We start from the raw sequence: 19,707 nt of genomic DNA, 5'->3' as shown, positions 1-19,707 counted from the left end.
TAAATCGTAATTGGTTACATTGAATGAATCAACTGGAGAGATATTATGTATCACAATTAATATTTTCGAGTTCTTATTCCGAAAATTGTATTTTTCTGGTGATCCTATTTATACGGCAGCTTTCTAGCTTTCTTGGAATGGATGGCTTCCTTTTGAAACCCCTTTTATCCTCAATCTTGTTCTTATATTTCTGTAATGGAGCCGTGTTGTGCTGCTTCTTCAGCTATCCTATCAATCTTAATATTTTTTCCCTTCATGAATGGTGGCAGTAGGCATTACAAATTATATCAATCTTCTACAGATATTATCTCCCAGCCACCGAAACTCATTCAAATTTATACTTGTCTCCGAAAAAAGAAATTTATAAAGTCCTTATCTCCAGAACTTTATTATTGCATGTCGGGTTTTTCCGTTCAACAATACATTTTCCGAGCTCGAACTCCCGAAAGTTCCGAAGTAATATCGATACAAAAAACTTCCTTCCAGTTATTCACTTCGCGTCGTCGCCGAGTCACGAAAAAAATGGCGGATAAAGAAAACTTTCAGTCGTTTGTTTCGCGATTCTTCTGTAACAAAATTGGAACCTGTCCTTTCTCATTCGTTACTACGAATTCTGGAAACGTGCGGGGAAACTGTTGATTTCCTGGCATGAATTCAAAGGTGGGAATTCGAAAACGGAATAAAAACCTCGTTTACGGTCATTCATCCTTTGTGGCTTGGCGGGCCTTTTGTGCTAGCTGAAAAGGATATGTATGCTCTGCTGGTACAGACATGATACAAATGCATGAAGGTGTTACATTTCATTAATCTTCAAAGGGTGAGGATTCAAATAGCAGTAGGATCTGATATCAAATCTTTCGGAATCGTTTTGTGTTGGAATATAAACCCAGATCATGTACAGAATAAGGAGGAAAATATCCAATCAATACAGACATATCCAAGTTGTTTCAAAACTTGGTATAACAAACATTATCCAGAAGAGACGCAAACTTAGAACCTCAAAGTTCTTCCAGAAATTGAAACCACTTTCATTAAACTCAGCTCGTCAAAATACATACGATAGGACTCCCCCTGTACAGGGTGGGCGAAATTCGATGGGATTGAATGACAGCTCTGTAACTGTAAGAGCTAGGGAAAAATGGATTCCCACTTTGATTTTCAGAAGATTGTTGATGGTCTAAACCGCATCCCTCTATCTTCTTTTGTTTTCAAGTTATGGAAAGCTTATTTTTCGGCTCTTGGTACTGGTGCCTCTATTCCGTAAAGTATCAGTGATATCGAAAAACAAATGTTACATTCGACGGACACTTTTTCATGTAGAATGCAGTGGCGTAGTCAAAGATTTTTTCAGTGCTATAGTGGTAACTTTCATTTTTTGAAATATAAACTCTATGTTATTTTTACAAATTCCAGTCCCATATTTTTTTTGATTAATTTTTCTAATTGTTCTTCAGATAAAAAAACTAGTTCGGTCAAGTTGGCAGGTCATTTTCATTGATAATATGATAATGAACTTTATGCTCCTATATTGTGTCGTGTTATGAGAGATTTTGGAGATCACTTTCATTCCGGATATTCAAAAACATGATCGGAAATGAGTAAATTATGAGAATTTCCATGTTTATCAATTTACCTACCTATAGGTTCATTACTGGCACAGCCTTATTTGTGAAGGTGTTTGAAAAGGCTGTGGTAAATAATACACCCAAGGAAATCCACTAAAGGCAAAACCTGTGTCATTTAATAACCTGACACAATTTAGGAGCATAGTGTTCATTATCATATTATTCAATGAAACCTGCCAACTAGACCAATCAAACTTGAGTTTTTTTATTGGAAGAATAATCGGAGACACGACGTTATTTATATATTCTGAATCAGAAAAGAATATGGGAACGGAATATGTAAGAATAACACAGGGTTTATATTTAAAAAATAAAAATTATCTCTATTATATCACTGAAGTGACGGACTGAAAAAAACCTTTGACTACGCCACTGCATTCTACATGAAAAAGTGTCTGGCGAATGTAACATTTGTTTTTCGATATCATTGAGACTTAAAGAAATAGAGGCACCAGTAGGAAGAGCCGAAAAATGAGTTGTCATTTTTAACTTGAAAACAAAAGAAGATAGAGGTATGCGGTTTTGGCCATTAACAATCTTTTGAAAATCGAGGTCAGAAACGTGCCATCCATTTTTCCCTAGCTCTTACGATTACAGAGCTGTCATTCAATACCATCGAATTTTGCCCACCCTGTACTTTAATCTTGAACTGTCAAAATTGGACCAAGAATTACTCAATATTGTGAAACACACTCAAGTGTAACATGGTTGAGAGCTTCTGAAAAACTTTCATTTTCATTCGAGGAAAAAAATCATATATAAATCAAATAGATTCCAAGCTAAGAAATCTGTCAGTATCGATGGGAGTATTCAGAATATAATTTTTTTTTCAGGAGTTGGAGTTTATATATCTAGAGTGGAAGAAGGTAGTGTTGCTGAAAGAGCAGGATTGAGGCCTGGAGATTCCATCTTGGAGGTGAATGGAAAACCGTTCACAGAAATTTCACATGAGGAAGCTTTGAAGGTAAATGGAAAATTAGATTAATATTTTTTAGAATCGTTCGAATCTACTATGACTCGAGTTCAAATAGAATATTTTCACCCTTTCTATGGAAATTACACCATTACGAGAATGAATACTCCATTGTCGACAACAACAAAAACTGTAAAAATCCTAGGTGTTATAATAATTGTCTTTTCGTGCTCGGTTCATAATTGGAAGTAATAAAACATAAAACGTCTATCTATGTCTGGGATTTTTCACACATTCGATCTCCTGATTTTTTCGTGAATGGAGAAGTAGATGTTAGTTGACTTAAAACCTTTTTCATTTTTCAACATAATTTCCGTATGTGTATCTTCACCATTTGCACCATTTGCAAGAGGGTTTCGATTCTGAACAAAAACTCACTTCCAAATGAAACTATTTTCATTCGAAGCACGTAGAAATACCATAATGTTGAATATTCCTCATCAAATTTTAACGATTTTACTTTTCCATTGTTCCTTATTTGAGTTCCTATTATATTGTTATAGAATTTGAATATTGAGAGGAGAATCAATTCCAAAGATATCTCTTTTTTGGGAAAGTCGATACTTTCGTTGACCATTTAGCTTATCTTATGACAATTAATAAACTACACGTGTAATTTAATTAGTGTTCATTTTGCATGGATAAGCAAAGGGTCAGAATAAAGTTTGATAAACAACGGCCCATCTGCGAGAGTGCTTCAGAACTTTCAAAGTTGATCAAAAGGAAACTTGTCAATGGAGGCCCACAGGAATTCCGCAGGGGATGTTCGCATGCGACCCTAAAATGTGTTTATTCGATTAAGCCGGGATTTCATTCGGCGATAACTCATTGAAAACGCCTACTGAATTCCCCCAAAATAGGTCATCCACATCCAGGCTGAAATATGCAGTCGGTAGGAGATAGCACAGGGTTGCTCTGTATGCAAAGAATGTCAAATATTTGTTCGAGCCCTTATGAATATCTCGGTAATTACATGTTTTATGAATTCTCAAGCTTCGTACGTTCCCTCGATTTTCAAACGAATTCCATTTCCATGGGGAAATTGGATACTCCCCCAGCAAATTCCCTTGCCACTTTTATAGCCTGTATATTTGCCAAAAAAATTCTCATGGTCTTGTATTTGAATCCTCTTTATGTATTTGGTCAAAAGCACACAAGAATTAGGGAAGGCTTATTTTCGCTTCCACCAACGATCCTTAAATTTTAAGGTAATGTTGGGGGAACTGTCAAGTCAATGTTCTTGGGTTTTCCTTAAAATTTAGGGATCTTTATTGAAATGGGCGCAAACCCAAATATTCGGAAACGCACAGAATATTTCATATTTTCAAAAACTGATTTAGTAATAGTATGTTAGGGATCTTACATAGGTATACTTTTATGATTGTGTAACCACTTTTATGTATCGAACTTATACATTTCTGCGCAGGGAATTTTACTAGATTATACCTAGGTGCTTTATTGATGAATCTATGTGCTCATATTGTTTCTTATTATTTGAACCGGGGTCGTTGTGGCTCGATTAGCCTTTCGGGAACTGCGACCATGTAGATCTTTTGTTTTCTACCCTACTCATTCATAGGAACCCAAGCAGGTCGTCAATGGTGTTGATAAAACCGACAACATCCTCAGGGGCCTTGGCCGTTACCTCGTATCCAGGACCGGCTTCTGCATATGAATGGTTCTTAGGCCAGCCAGCTCTGGACCCTTGCATACCACGTGTTCAGCTGTTTCTGCTCCTGATCCACAGAGCCTACAAATCTCATCTACTGACTTACCCATACGGTACAAATGATATTTGTACCGACTGCTTTAGCAGTTTTGTGGTGCAGGTCGGTGAGATTATCACGAATTCCTTTAACTGGGTAAGTCCAGGAGTGTTTCTCCAGAGGGTTATTCTGTTGTTCAACTCCCATTGTTGGACCGCTGGTCTTATATTGGTATTTTCCAATCCCAAAGAAAGGCTCAGGTCCAGCAGGTGTTAACCTTGATGCAAGTTCATCGGATTTCTCATTTCCTTCAACACCACAATGCCCTGGTACCCATAGTAGAGTCACTTTGTTGTATCTGGCCAGTTGCTTTATGGTATTACGGCACTCCCATGTCAGCATAGATCTCTGGCAGTGTGATTCTAGGGATCTCAGCGTGGCCTGGCTCTCCGTGGTAGAATAGATATGCGCCTCTTTGAGGTTCATTTCAAGAAACTCCTAAGCGCATACGTAAACAGCCAGTGTCTCGGTCTGCGAAATAGAGGGTTAGGGGATATTCTTATTGCTTCCAGCAGGCTACATTTCCTCACATATAGGTGTAGGGGAGGCAGATAAAGTATGGCTTCAAGCGCTGCTGTAGGAGATGTGTGCATAGGCCAGCCTTTGCAGTTTCTGCAACCGGTTGCGTGTGGTGACCTCTTCGGTTTTTGTTTGCCATGATCGAGACCATAGATATACAGTACAATCGTGATAACGTGAACAGAATAAAACCAGGGTTGTTCACACAATAGAGGTTGTTCATGTTACCGGAGGTCAATGAAATACAAACTCTAAAACATATTGCTATATAGATTTATTATCTAATAAAACTAAAATACATTCTTATCGAAGATTTACAATGGTTGAAAAAATTGTGAGATCTTAGTTTGCACCCTTTTTGACAGAAACAATGTTGTTCACGCTATTGAGCCGTTCTAACGAGCGAGTGTTCACAGTATCGATTGTACTGTACTAACAAAGAGTATAATACTCTTTGGTACTAACCTAACATGGAAGAGCCCTCCCAAATTCGAGCTATATTGCCAGCGCAACTTAGAGAGACATAGAGCTAGAAGGGGCAAAAAGCCTGCAAATTCTATTTAAAAAGCATTGAATTCTTATGGAAATTCTGTTATTTGTGCGTTTTTCATGAGAATTCTAGGGTCAAACATGAAAATATTGGGCGCATGCATTACCTAAATGAATATTTGTTTTTATAGGTACAAAAATTCATGAATGAATATGAAAATTCAAGGAACTTCGTGAGAACCTAATGGTTCATTTAATGAATTTGAATGAATACAGAGTGTTTCAATACAATAAGTTTAGGGGTTTATTCCCTTGGGAATTTTTGGACAGAAAGTTCATATAAACATAGAAACTCAAACGTGAGCTGTGCGGTTTTAAAAGTTTTCTTTTAGATTTTACCAGGGAAGTCAAATACTGATGACACTGATCCTACTTTTAAATTTTTAAAGCCATGAATATTAATAAAATAGTCCTCCTCAACAAAATGCTTGCTGCATATTAAAGAGGTGTTACCTTTTTCTCAGGACATCGTCCTTTGGAAATCTATAATACAAAGAAACCCTTTTTTTATACTAAAATCAAGAAATTATAAATAAAAATTGAACACTTAATTAAATAAAAACCCAGATAAGAAAGCTACATAGGAGGAAACTTACTTTGGAATTTGATATTCTATCCCTTTTTGAATCTGTTTGTACAGATTATGTGTTATTTAAACACGTTTATTTCAAAACACTCGGAAAAATCGCACAAAAGTATAAAAACAGCAAACTGAACACTCGTAAATAACGCTCTTAGCGAGCCTTTTGACACTACTAGCTTTATCTTTCTCTAGGCAAGACGTTCCTCTTTCCTTTGCCGCTTTCATTGTTATAATTTCTATGATAGAGACGCATAGGTGACAATAGGGCGTACAACTGCTCTGTATAGCTACAGTACCATTTTCGATATTGTTTCTTAACAATGACATCAACCTGAATACCTGCAGATGTTTGATTGGCTCTTATCCAACAATTATGAGCGAATAGCATTCAGGCTCTGTCTGTGTGCTCATGTCTGGCACAAAAAGTCGTCAGGGTTGCCTTTGAAAAAAACTATCCTCCACACCTCGTAAATTAGCTCACTTCAAAAATATGGGAGAGATAAAGGGGGAACGACCCCTGAAAAAATATCACCCTGTAGATTTTGACCGTTATTTGGCATGTCCGATTATAAAGAACGATTGGGTCCATGCTTGTTTCAAATTTGAGCAGAACATTCAATCAGCATTGATCGGATTATGTAGATTAAATGTATTAATATCTGAGATAAATTTCTGAGGAGGTAATTTATGGACGCCCTTTTCAAATAAAAGAGAAATAATTTTGTAGGGTGCGAAAGTTAATTTAATTCATCTTTACAATGACAGGTGCAATCCCGAATGAGTTCTCGTAAAGAAAAATGAACGTAACGTAAAAACACATCGTCATAAAATGTTGATCCTTACAGAGCCAATTCTCGGATGATGTCTATTTCTCGCATTTTCGCGCTAATTACACTACGAGGCTGCTGATTCCGTCAAAGCTAGTCCAGCCTTGTGAGTGTCGGCTACAAAGCGGGAAACTTAACCAATTCCGAGATGTAAATTGGAGAACTTTTCCCGGCGAAGAGGACTATTAAATCCGAGGGTGCTTCATATTCATATTCCGCGATTCAATCTCTGTTCTCGGAGATGAGAATTCTTACGATTTATCTGGGCGAAGAACCGTGACTACGTCAGAAGTCAGAGATTATTTTTATTATTTTTTTTTTTGTAGATAAGGTAGACTAGAGCAAAAAGACCGTTTTTCCTTCCTATCTACATCTTCATCTCGCTTACTTCACGATTCAAGGACCATTATGACGCTCGAAATTTCCAATTATAGAGAAAAATGCTCGTAATTTAGTGAGGAAAGCGGGATTTACTTGCTGCTAACGCTGAAGGGAGTTTTTTAGACAATTTTGGAACGTTCCTCTTATCTGTACATGTATTTTGAATTTCAAAGACATTCAATACAACAATTAAAATGAGGAATTTAGATCGCGCAAAATTATAGACATTACATTACAACTTGTCATATTTTGAAAACGGTGACCTATTTTTTTTTGAAGTTACCTACCAACTTGGGAGGCTTGGACACAAGTTAAAATCCATTGATTTTTCAACTCTCAAATGGAAAAGGTGACTTTTGGGACGGTTTATAGTTTGAAAAAATTATAATTCGTGATTATATAGTTGAAATTTGGTAAGGAAATAAAATGATAAACCCCTATTACAGCGAAAGTAAATATATTGCAACTCAAATGTAAAAAAACTGAACAAAACAAGGAAACTTTGACTTCTTTGGTGATTTCTTTGCGGAAATAACGTAAATAATATCCTGCGAAAAATCGGCATAATGTTCATGTCTTCCAATTCCAACCAATCTTGTGACCTCAAGCTCGGTATTATAACGTCTGAAAAATTGTGACTGTTAATAAAAGCTTGGCAGCATGTTTCCTAGAATTTGTCCCTTCAGTAAGCTGTAAAAGGGCTCAAGTCGGCCACGTCGTAAGCCCTTTGAGGCAGACAGAATTTAAGGAATGACGGATGGAAAAATCGGGAGAATCCCACGAACCTGTCATTGGATTTTTTATAAAAGTTACATACCTATAAGAGGTACAAGTCAGATTTAAGTCAATGAGGTACGAACTGCTATTCAATTAGAAAGATTACCAACAAAAATTAATCCCATGATCTCCCATGACTAGATTCGTTAGCAGTGGTGTAGCAATTGGGTAGACAATAGGTAGAGCTATAAAGGAGAAAACTCAAAATACCTTCACGTTATCTATCTTAGGAATAAGTCACGGGAAGTGCTGCCTATACTTTCACGAGTTACTCGAGGAAGTGGATAAGAATTGAGTTATTCAAATTCATTAGTCGGCACCAACTTATTTAATGATAGCTACGTCAATGCGCAACACTGTGACGAAGCGTGTGGCTATACTGGAGGAATCATACCATTTCTAATCTCCTATTGCGCCCCCTTTGCTGTATTTTCTTCTTAAAAATGCTGTCAGATTAAACAGCAAACAGCACCAAAGAAGGTCCCCTAGGGGTTGATTTGATATGGTATCATAAATGGACGTGGTTCGAAAGGCTGAACCTTAGCTAATCGATCACAATCTAACCTAACCAAATTGGTTCCCATCCTCTAATTTCAAACCGTATTTTCTATCACATATTTCTATACTCCAGATAATACTCGATTGCAAGTAACATGAATATTGCCGTAGCATTTATTTTCGTATTAACTGAATTACAATACCCAAAAAAATCCTGTGGTTAGCAAAATTTCCATGTGTTGAAACCTCGTCAATGGAGCAGTTGGTTGTGATTCTTTGGTCTTCGTTGAAACTCAGTGAAATATTAAAGAATAACTAGGGTTTTTTTTTGGTCTGGGTTCCCGCTCACTCGGATATCAAAAAATACAGAAGGGCCAACTTTCAACACACTTGACAGAAATAAAGCCACTTGCTGGACCAGAATCTCTTTGTGTTATAGCAGGGGTTCACAACCTTTTTTTGGCCAGGACTCCTTTTATATTATATTATTCTTCCATCTTTTTGTAAATTTTTAGATGCAACCGTTCAATCTTGACGGTTATCTAAATGATTCCATCTTTTTGGAAATGTTTATGTATAATCACAATTGAAGTTTGCAAATTGAAGCTCGAAGGTTATCTTCAAAAATGTATATATTTGCGACGTTCTCAAATTTTTCAGCAAGTTTGTATTGACTGTACTACTGATTCTATTCACTTAGGTACTCCATCTATTAAACAGTTTGATCTGAGAGCAGCGGTTAAATCTTGAATGAAAAACTGTAAATCATTCGCGGACTTCGAATTAAGAATTAAGTTCCATGTTCTGAGTTCGCGGACCATATTTTGGATTCTGCGGACCACTGTTGGTCCACGGACGACTAGTTGGGAACCACTGTGTTATAGGAACAAGAGTTTCTGAAGAAGGTGGAAACCTTTGGGATAGATCTCAGTAAGAATAAGGTACACCTGCTCGCTGGCTTTCTTATAAGACACTTTCAACTCAGGAAGGAGCTGTAGGACTGGTTTTATCAGAAACTGACGAGTGTAGATTCTATTGGAGGGCAGGGGAGAAGTAGAAGACTCCTTTTCACCTGATTACAGGTTGCAATTCAAAAATATTGCTTTGGACAAGAAAATTGTAAGAATGAGGACTTAACCTCCTTGAAACCTTGCCAAATACTGAAGTTCATTGAAACTCTTGCCGCCGGTGGTGGGAACAGCTCTCATGGAGGGCACAATAAACCTCAAGGTGCACCGTAACTATCTATCTTACTTGGTCTTCTCTGGCCCAGCGTATACGTAAGCCTTAACAAAATAGTATTTTTTTCGGTTTAATACAAAGATTCATCCGTTTAATGGTGAACTCGATGTTTATTCTCTAGGAAGGGGTCCTTCCAGCCTCCCAGAAGGCTTCGCGGAAAATCCCAAGAACACATAACTTCATTATATAACCTCATAAACGTCACTAAAGCTTCGAATTAACTGGTAAGAGTACCGCGCCCGGCCAGAATGTAAATCGCGAGGAGGCTCACGCCAGATCCTCGAATTCGGCCTGACCAAATTGAAGTTGATGGCCAGCACGAGGCGGGCGGGCAGGCTGGAGAAAGATTTCGAGGAAATTGCGAATCGGAAATTCGGGGGATGCGGAGGCGTGGATATGAAAGTTAATCGGAAAAAGAAGTGGGTTTTTCGTGATGCGATGCGATTATTTGACGAATTTACTCGCGAATCATTTATACAGGGTGTTTCTATATTGATGCGAGAGGTTTCAAGAGGTGGTTCTTCGAGGAGTAGTGAGGTTGAGTATTTCAATCAATTTGCTTTAAGCCACTTTTCTTCTACTTTTTCAAGTAGGGAAAGAATAGTATAAACTCGTCCTGCGAACTCGTTGTGTTACCAAGTAATTTGATCTCGCTGTTTTCTGACAGAATTACTATCGACAGTACTGCGAGCATTCGAGGTATTACCCTCGATAATACTAGCTTTCTTTGTAGTTGAGGAGCCGACGATGCTAAATCGGGATTTACTCGAGCATCCTGGAAATCTAGTAGAATTTTGAAGATAAGATGGTAGAAAGAAAAGAAGGTTCTATGAAGTAAACATAAACATAAATTTATTCATCTCAATTACATACAGATGATGTCAAGGTAAAAGTCCAGTATACACGTTACAAAGAATACACTAAGCACTTTCAGCGGTGGGGAAAGCGTATGCAGGTTCTCAAAGATGTGAAAAAAAATCATCAGATTTACATACTCGAGCATGTCAGATTAAGATATTGTATATGCCCTACGTGTCTCTGATAATGAATTCACGCTTATCTGACAGTTTGCGCGGTGGGGCTGGCCGTACAGAAGAGTTGAAAATGGTAAAAAAAAAAAAATTTCGAAAGTGTCAAATATTTGGAGAATATGTTAATTGGACCCAAGGGAAGCAACTTTTCAGGGGACTGACAATTTGGAGGTGACGCAAGGTCACAGCAGTCCTTTGAAAATGTAAAAAAAATCGTTACTTGTTTATACTCGAGCGTTTCAGATTTTCATACAGATGGTTAATCTTGGTGTTGTAAACTTGTTGACCCATTAATCTGACACTAATCAGGGGGGTTTCTTAATCTGACACTTTGAAGATGATGAAAATGCATTTTTTTCGAATATCTCCTTGCCTGTACCTCTAATCGTTTTTGAATTCATTATGAAAGTTGTAGATAATAAAATTCTATACAACTTCCGTCTGAAGCAATTTTGCCTACTCTTAACCGTTTTCGAGTTAGAGGACTTGAATGTTGAAACCCAGTCTAATGTACATTAATCGCCATATATCTCAAAAACGTTTGAACGTAGAAAAAATTACTTGAGACCAAATTTGTAGGAAATGTTATGCTCTTCAACTTTTATAATGAATGCAGAAAAGATTCGAAGCCCAGGGGATGAGATAATTCGAAAAAACTGATTTTTGTGACCTTTATGGTCAATTTTTATTGTTTCGGATTGCTGAAACTGTCAGATTATATTTTTTCCGTTATTCTTGAATCATTAGCTTCAAAATAAAAAAAAAACGCCAACGCTTTCGAGAATGTAGATGTGACTTTTTTTTTGCAACTTTGGCGCCCTGCCACACATTTTCGTCACGCTTAAATTGTCAGATTAAGAGAATATACTCTTTTCAACATGTAATTAACCACATATATTTTAATCTGACACTCTCGAGTATGTACAATGATCGTTTTTTGTTTTACTATTCTGACAAGCTGTCCTAGACAATTCCCCCTATATACAGGTCGAATTTTTGGTAGAGGTACTCTAGAGGGTCCAAGGCAAGGGCGGATCCAGGATTTTTTTCTGGGGGGGGGGGCACAACGGGCAGACGAGCAAAAAAATCAATAATAACTGTGAGAAATGAACCATCTCCGCTGTTTTCATTTCCTTAACCCTACTATTTTCTTCCCTAAAGGTCAAAAGGTCTAAATCCGCCCTTGGTCCAAGGTATCTCTCCCGCTGCTTACACGCTTGAGTAAATCCCGAATTTCCCTCTTCGGCTCCCCAACTATTGGTTGATGATTGGCCAAATAGCGAGAAAATTTTCATATGAGTGAAAAGTCAGTGAAACCTCATGAAGGGTAGATATAAAATTTTTATAAAGAACCTTCCTCATATTCAGTTGAAACACGAGATCTTTTCAATCGAAAAAGGACAAAAACTGTAGAGTTTTGAAGATTATACTAAACCAACTAAAATATCCTGTTTTCAGTAAACAATGATAAACATATGTAGGCATCATTTTTTTGATCAGTGATTTCCTTTGAATTTCATTGATTTCATCATTTATTATGAATGAATAAAGCTGATTATTTAGTACCCTGTATAAGGTGAATTGTATTTTATTGCATATCATTCAGAAAATTCATATTTATTAAAGATTTGAAGAAACGTATTTGAAAAATCTGCAGAAAAACCTACGACGACACATAACCTGAAATAAAATGAAGGCAGTTCAATTCAAATTGACGCTTAAATACCCACCCCTTATAGATCAACCCCGTTTTTGGAAACACATTTTCAGTACGGCGATCTTTCTCCTTCTCTCTACTCTCCATAGATACAGATTAAGATGTCTAAAACACTGGTGTGTGCACTTGTCACTTTTGGCAAACATCAACATTTCAGAAAATCGGGGATATGGGATCAGTTTCGTGGCGGCGCCACCATGTCATTTGCTTCGTTCTATCCTTGTTCTACCAAAGGAAGTCCAATGATACTCTCTCGTTTTACACCCTCGTTTTATTTTGTTTTGCCGGTTTTGCGTTGATATCGAATGTCGATCAACGAGTTCAAAATATGAACTGGTCCATTTTGTCAGCTGTTAAGGAATATTTATGCTTTACAGTTCAATTTTCGTTGTAAAAACAAATCTGTCAATATTTCAACACTATCGAATAAGGGTTCGAAGGAGGATTGACTGTTCTTCGTCAAGATGATTTCCATTTGACAACTTGAATTCGTGAGGGGGGTAATTCAATATGATTTTAATAAAACACAGTTGATTGGTCAAATGTCCAATATATTCAGGGAATTTTCACTATATCTACTCAGGAAGAATATTTGAAGTAACAGACTCGAATAGATTTATGTATTTCTGATTCTCAATACATGATCACAATCCACATTACGTATTTCCAATACAGTTTCTTTGAAATATTGCTGAAGTTTCCATGAAACTTAGGTATATCGGTCCCGAATGTTTGTTCATCTGATTTGGTTCTGCTTCAAATTCCAACAACACCGAATTCTTAGCTATAGTTCTTGATTGTCCATACAGAAAACCGAACTTACTGAACGATATGTTGAATAAATGAATGTTCTACACCCCTTTCTCGAAACTAATACATTTTCACACACCAATAATCGCTTATAATTACAACATATTCGTACGTCGTAGGAAATTATTTTCAAATATCAAATGACAATGCTCTGTCAAATTCTAAACGGCACTACATACAGTGGGAAAAACGAAACTGATCCCATATCCCCACGAAATTAAAAGTAAAATCGAATCAGTGAATACACCAGAGTTTTAGACATCTTAATACAGATTCTAATTAGAGAGAAATAGATAGTATCATATATCCATAGAGTCAGTTATAGACCTGAATATCATCTTATGGCTCACATTGTTTCGCCAGCTCGTCTGATTTTCATAGAATTGTACGCTCCAATCTGGAAACGGAGATGGAAACGCTACTGCAGATCGGAAGGTATAGCGGCAACACAATAAAATGCGATCAATCAATGTTCCACCTAATCTCAAACATCACCTGCGGATGCGGCAAACGACCAGGTCGGGATTGGCCAATTTCGGTACCGAAACCGGACGGTTTTGTGGTATTTTTCATCATGGAGCTTGATGTTCTTTCGATACCTCATCCAGCCCGGATGCCAGCCTGATGCCGACGAGATTTCAATTGGTTTTGGAATGGATGAATCAGTCGCTGCGGTGGTGAATCGATGGTGTTTGTGGGGCTGTATATCAAAAAGTAATATTTCACAATACGATTGTTGTTTCGAATATTACTTCACCTTCATTTATCCTCAATACTTCTTTTCCATTAATCGAAATGACTTTTGCATTTTTCGTATCAGAAAGATTAAAGGAATGAATTGTTTCGGAATATTTTGCCTTAACATTATACATATAATCTCAACAATTGGATTGTATACCTATACAGATGTCACATATTGGAGATTAACAATTGGAGATCGAAGACCATTTTCTCCGAAGTTGTGTTGTTAGGTTACAACAGAAGTTTTGATGCCCTCGAGTGACTCACGAACAAATTTTCATGAATTTATCAAACACTGATACGAAAAACTTTTTTCCATTCGTAACTAAGAAAAAGTTACTAAAGTCTTGCTTACCCAGTAAGAACGCCATTAAAATTTATATTTATGGGGAGTCCGGGAGATTTGAATCTTTCTTCACTGTTAAGCCACTTAAGTTGTATCTGTAAATGGTAGCAACTCATTTTTTTTTCGCGAAGATATCATGCCCAAATAGGTGACGATAGATAATAGTAGAGTGATCGTGAGATGAAAATTTTGGGTACCTACACCAATTCTTTTTTTAGGAACCGAAAATTGGCTCATGTCTCCCTAAGTCATAGCAGAGTTGAACAGGGGTGGAGGGAGACTCGACCATAAGTTTGTTTATCAGGAAAAACATTGAAAGGAAACAATTTCCAATGACCAACGGTTGTCTATGTCAAAGTTTTCATCATCAGAAGTATCAGCATATGAAATACATATTTTCTATTTCAGAATCACTCTCACATATTTCCGAGATGTTCTTTACTTTTTTGAACCCTGGTATATTTTTTAGATTATTTATTTCTATAATTCAATTTTCTTTTTTGAAGCAAACTATTATCTAAGCTCAGTGCGGGAAATTTGGACCAATGATTATGTCTCCCGACCATAGCATGGGTCAAGTCTCCCGCACTCCCTTTTAGTCTATTCAAGAGATGTTTCCTTGAAACTTTTACAACTATTATTAAAAAAGCTCATCGTTTGTAAAACAATATTAATCAATGAAAGCAATAGAAATAAATAACACCACGCACCCATTGAATTTTTCAGACAGTAACAGACAAAAATGATTCAATTTCTTAGTTACTAACAACAAAATCACGTTCAAACCTCTCACTTCCGAACTGTTCTGATGGCGGCCAAAATGGAGCCACCACTAGTGGTGCCTTGTTACAAGTATGTCGCAAGCTATTTACGATACCGGTAGCGCGAAGTTTGAATTGAAATATTTGAGGTGGTTCAAGTCTCTTACCCAGATAGAACTTGCCCAGACAAGTCTCCCAGACTCCCCCTACTATTTTGTAGGAAAATACTCGAACAGGTCAATTGTGTTCTTGAATTAGGCAAATTTTCTGGCGAAATTGACTAGTTTGTCCTGTTCCCTAAATGAAGAGTGGAGGGTAAGTGGGGGCTTTAGAATGGCAAATGTAACTTTTTGTCAGATTGCCAGAAATAGATAAACCTTGTGTTGCTAAGGATGATTTGGTGACTGATGAAGTTTTTTATCGGCCATTCTTAAATGAAGGAAATATATGAATTTTGTGTGCTCTGAGTCAGAGGAGAACTTTTTGACCTATATATTTTCTGTGATGGTACTTCAACCGCAGAACTTTATGAAGTAATTATTATCATCTCTTGTATAGTTGAATTGAATTTTGTTTTCAATAAGATGGAACACACAAAGCATACACAGCCGCAGAAACCTTAGATACTTTTTGGAATCTCTATCTGGATCAGCTCATTCTAGATCATGTCTTCTTTTACCATGGGTTTTTTTCCTAGGGCCTCATATTTCAAGAATTTATTTTTTTAAATAACCTCTTTCTTATTCAGATCAACTGAAGACTTGAATCATGAATAAAATTTTTTATTGAATTAACGATGCACATTTTATTTTGAATAACCTTTTTGAATCTGTCAGAAGAAGATATAAGAAGTGTTTGGAACAAAGAGAAAGAAATGTCCATCTACTATGATTATAGAGAACTCTGATACCTAAAACTAATTTTAATGAAAATCAAGTGTCAGGTTCTTTAGTTTTATTATGGATTTTCATCAAGTACCTACTGGCCAGATTAATTCAACATTTTTCTAGAAATATAGATATTTATTGAGAATGAGTGCAACCATTTCACATAATTGTTAGTACAAAAAACATGATACCTCGATTAATTCAAAATTCATGACTTGGACATTTGACAATTATGAACTTTTTTGGATTCTAATAGTAGATATATAAAATCACGGTACCTATTTAGATTAATGTTATCAATGTTTACATATTGTCATGTTGGGACCATAAAGTGATACAAGAAAATAAAAACGTTCACTCAATGAACGAATTTTTTTGAACGCACGTTACTTATACCTAGGTATTTCTTCTACAGAAACAAGACAATAAACATTCCGCCATGATAAAGTTAAAACCTCTTAGACACAATGATAAGCATTAGACAATAAACATTCAAAACCAACAATGCTCTAAAATCTACCCCGACTGGCTTCCTCCAGCTTACATTCACAGAGAAGGACTCTATTCATTTCGAATTGAGCAACGAAGCGAATAATAAGCATAATTTTCACTTCGCCCATGTATCCCAAATCCCATTATCGCACTCCATTCATTTCAGCGCACCGTCTCGTAGCTGTTTGCGAACACGTAACAAGATCGCCAACCCTTATTTGACGCATTCTTGTTTTCAATCCATTCATTAAGAATCTGCTCCCCTGATTACGTAGGTAACTGAAAGGTGAGTAACTGCACAATTTCTCCCAGTAGACGGAGATGAGGGGAGACTCCTTAATGAAAACAGAATACATCTGTGCGTCTGGCATGACTGATAATCAATGAGATTCGCCAACTTTTCCTGGAAGAGACAGTAGGAAATTGGAGTCTAGTACTGGAGGCTTCGGTTGCTATTGAGGAGATTCGGGGAGATTAGTTTGGCGAAGCGAAATTATGTTTCCATTTCTATCGTGTTTGTTTCGTGACAGAATCTTCTGGTTGGATTTCCCCGTTGTTTTAATTCTAATAGGTTGAAATACCAATATGATGCATCCGAATAATGCTGAAAATTTTCGACAAGATTGGCTACAAAGTGTTGTGTGTACTCTTTGAATGGTACATAAAGCCTGATCCAGTCATAGGCCCGATAGTCAATATAGTACCTTTTGTAGGTCTGGAACACACCTAGGAACAGAAATCAAATAGTGAAGATATTAATCGTCACTATTGTTGGTAATTATACCACCCATTCATTTTGTTAGAGCTGTCCACGTACCGTTGCTGTAGTTTTATGATTGATTTTAGTATCTGCGGAGATTTGTTTACAGAATAAGCTTTCAATACTTAAGGGCATTTCTTCCATTGATATTCAAATTTCTTTTCTCTCTTCATTTCGAAATCATTTCTGAAACAAAATACTCTATTATGTATCAATGAAATGTAATTGTTCCGTAGTGCTAGTGAAATCAAAATCGAAGCACAATTAACTTTAATAAAAAAAAAAGAAAAAAAAAACAGAAAACGAGAAAGAAAAAGTGAATAATACAGCCTTCAACAACAACAACAACAACAACAACAACAAACAGTCTTTATTTCAAATCAATGGTTACAATAATAAATACTGATAGCAAATGAAATGAAATAGTGTCAAATAAGCAGTTTTAATTCATGAAATCATCAAGACAGTAAGGTTCCAGACTCAGTAGAAGCTTGAAAATCTTCTTCTTGAACAAGTTGAAGTTGTTTTCCCTCTGTATTACCCCAGGTAGACTATTGAAAAGTTTTAGGCATCTGTATTGCATTTGATTTTGACTTGTCGTCAATCTATATTTAGGAAGGTTATATGATGAGGTTCTTGTATTATATCTTTCCTTAAGGTTCCTATACTTGCTGAACAATTCTTGGTTCTTATGAAAAAATTCATCAAACTGATTCGAAGATTTGATGATTTCTAAAGAAAAAATAATTAATCATATAAATACATAACTAGTTCTTCAATTGCCCTGTGAAAATTATCATCTCTGCGTCAAAAATCTTCTGTTGGTTTTGGTGAATGATCACTCTTATCGTTAACAATCCCTTCAGTACATAAACTGAAAATATTCCAAATCTTGCTTTTGACCAGGTTCGGTCTTCCAAGCGATGATTCTTCTGTTTAGTTGTAGTTCTTCGAGGAACGCTACAGGACCCTTATATTGAGGAATCATCTCCAATAGATATATCAGTGGTTCAAAAATGGGAAAAAACGAGAAAGAAATTAAAAAAACATTTGACAAAAAAGTCGACATTGTATTATTTTCATTTGTTGAGGTTGAATTACTATTATTCGAAATAGCTGAGAAGAAGGATACCCTCAATGAGGAAAGTTCTTTGTATTCAAAGGATTCCTCAACATATTTCTACTGAAGACGTTGGCCAGCCACTATGTCTTTTCAAATCCAATAGATCGTTCACCCACATGAAGATGCTATTGTGATATCGAAACACGATATTACTTTGATGATGCCGGAGCTCAAGTTTTATTTATTATTCAATCCCTTCTTGTTGTACTAAGTAAGAGAGACAATTATTACCGTTTTTTGAAGAAGGATTTGGAATAGTAGAGAGCTTCAGAAGTTTTTTCATGCTGGATGGATTATAAGGTCAACACCTCTAGACGTCTTTGCTACTGTTTGAATATGTTGCTATGAAAATATCGCCATTTTATGCATTAGATACCATTTTTCCCAATATTCTAGCTAACTTCGACGTTTCTCCGGTCATGTTGGAATATTCTACAATGCTGTGAAGTACCATCCTTGGTCTTTACGTAACTGTCGAAGGGTATTCTTTTCTGTTTTTATTCTGTTGAATATAAAGACCCGTTTACAGGCTCAAGATATTTGCTCAGACTGCCAGTTTGCGCAAGTCGAAATAAAAGTGTGAAAACAGAAGCAAAAAATGACTAATTTACTTTCAGCAGAAATTTTTTCTTCTTTCCTTAGTACAAAATTCAGACGACGAAAGCTCCGCAACACAACATTGTATCGTTTCTGAATAATTAACTGCATAGCTTCTAACAGTGCTAATGCAGTAACCAATTTAATTTTAGTTCTTTATGTTTCAGTTGGTGAGAAAATTATGATTTTTTTGCTATATTAGTTGAAATAGAACATGACAACATTAGTGGTCTCGCTGGTACCAAATTCCAATAATTCAATTATGTACAAATCGTCGAAGTTGGCAACAAGAATATTCAGTCAGAAGAATTGAAACATCGAAAATATTACCCACATCCACATATCGCATAAGAAAATCAGTTCAGAAAATTTCCCCAGAAGACTATATCTAGATAACTGAAAACCCCCAATAAATCCTTGTCTACTCTTTTTTGATCCTGAGACTAGATTCGGGCTTACCCGCCAGACAAAAAAATCGAATCTCCCCTTGGCCTTCATCCAAATCGTCCAGTTCAATCAATTCTCATGGAGTTTTTCACTCTGATTCGACTCTCAAGGCCGATATTTGAGGAATTAATGACCGCTCCTTGCGTATTTATTACTTCGGATACTATTCCGGTGAAACTTGTTACTAGTGAAAGTGGGAAACAACCGGAAATATCAATATATCGATTAGGGGGTCGCCTGTTTCTCGGAGAAACA

General features: G+C 36.5%; 1 protein-coding gene across 1 annotated transcript in view; it reads left to right on the top strand.

The window, feature by feature from the left end:
• The window catches only part of LOC123310849 (whirlin), a 151,512-nt gene that overhangs the window by 33,055 nt on the left and 98,750 nt on the right, over positions 1-19,707 (top strand). The window contains exon 5 of the mRNA XM_044894530.1: positions 2,459-2,589. Coding sequence (XP_044750465.1) covers positions 2,459-2,589 — 131 coding nt within the window. The remainder of the gene's footprint in view (positions 1-2,458; positions 2,590-19,707) is intronic.

The sequence above is a fragment of the Coccinella septempunctata genome, chromosome 4, assembly GCF_907165205.1.
Source record: "Coccinella septempunctata chromosome 4, icCocSept1.1, whole genome shotgun sequence".
In the NCBI taxonomy this organism is placed as follows: domain Eukaryota; kingdom Metazoa; phylum Arthropoda; class Insecta; order Coleoptera; family Coccinellidae; genus Coccinella; species Coccinella septempunctata.
Note: the sequence above shows the minus strand (reverse complement) of the source record. Positions and strands in the feature narration are given on the sequence as shown.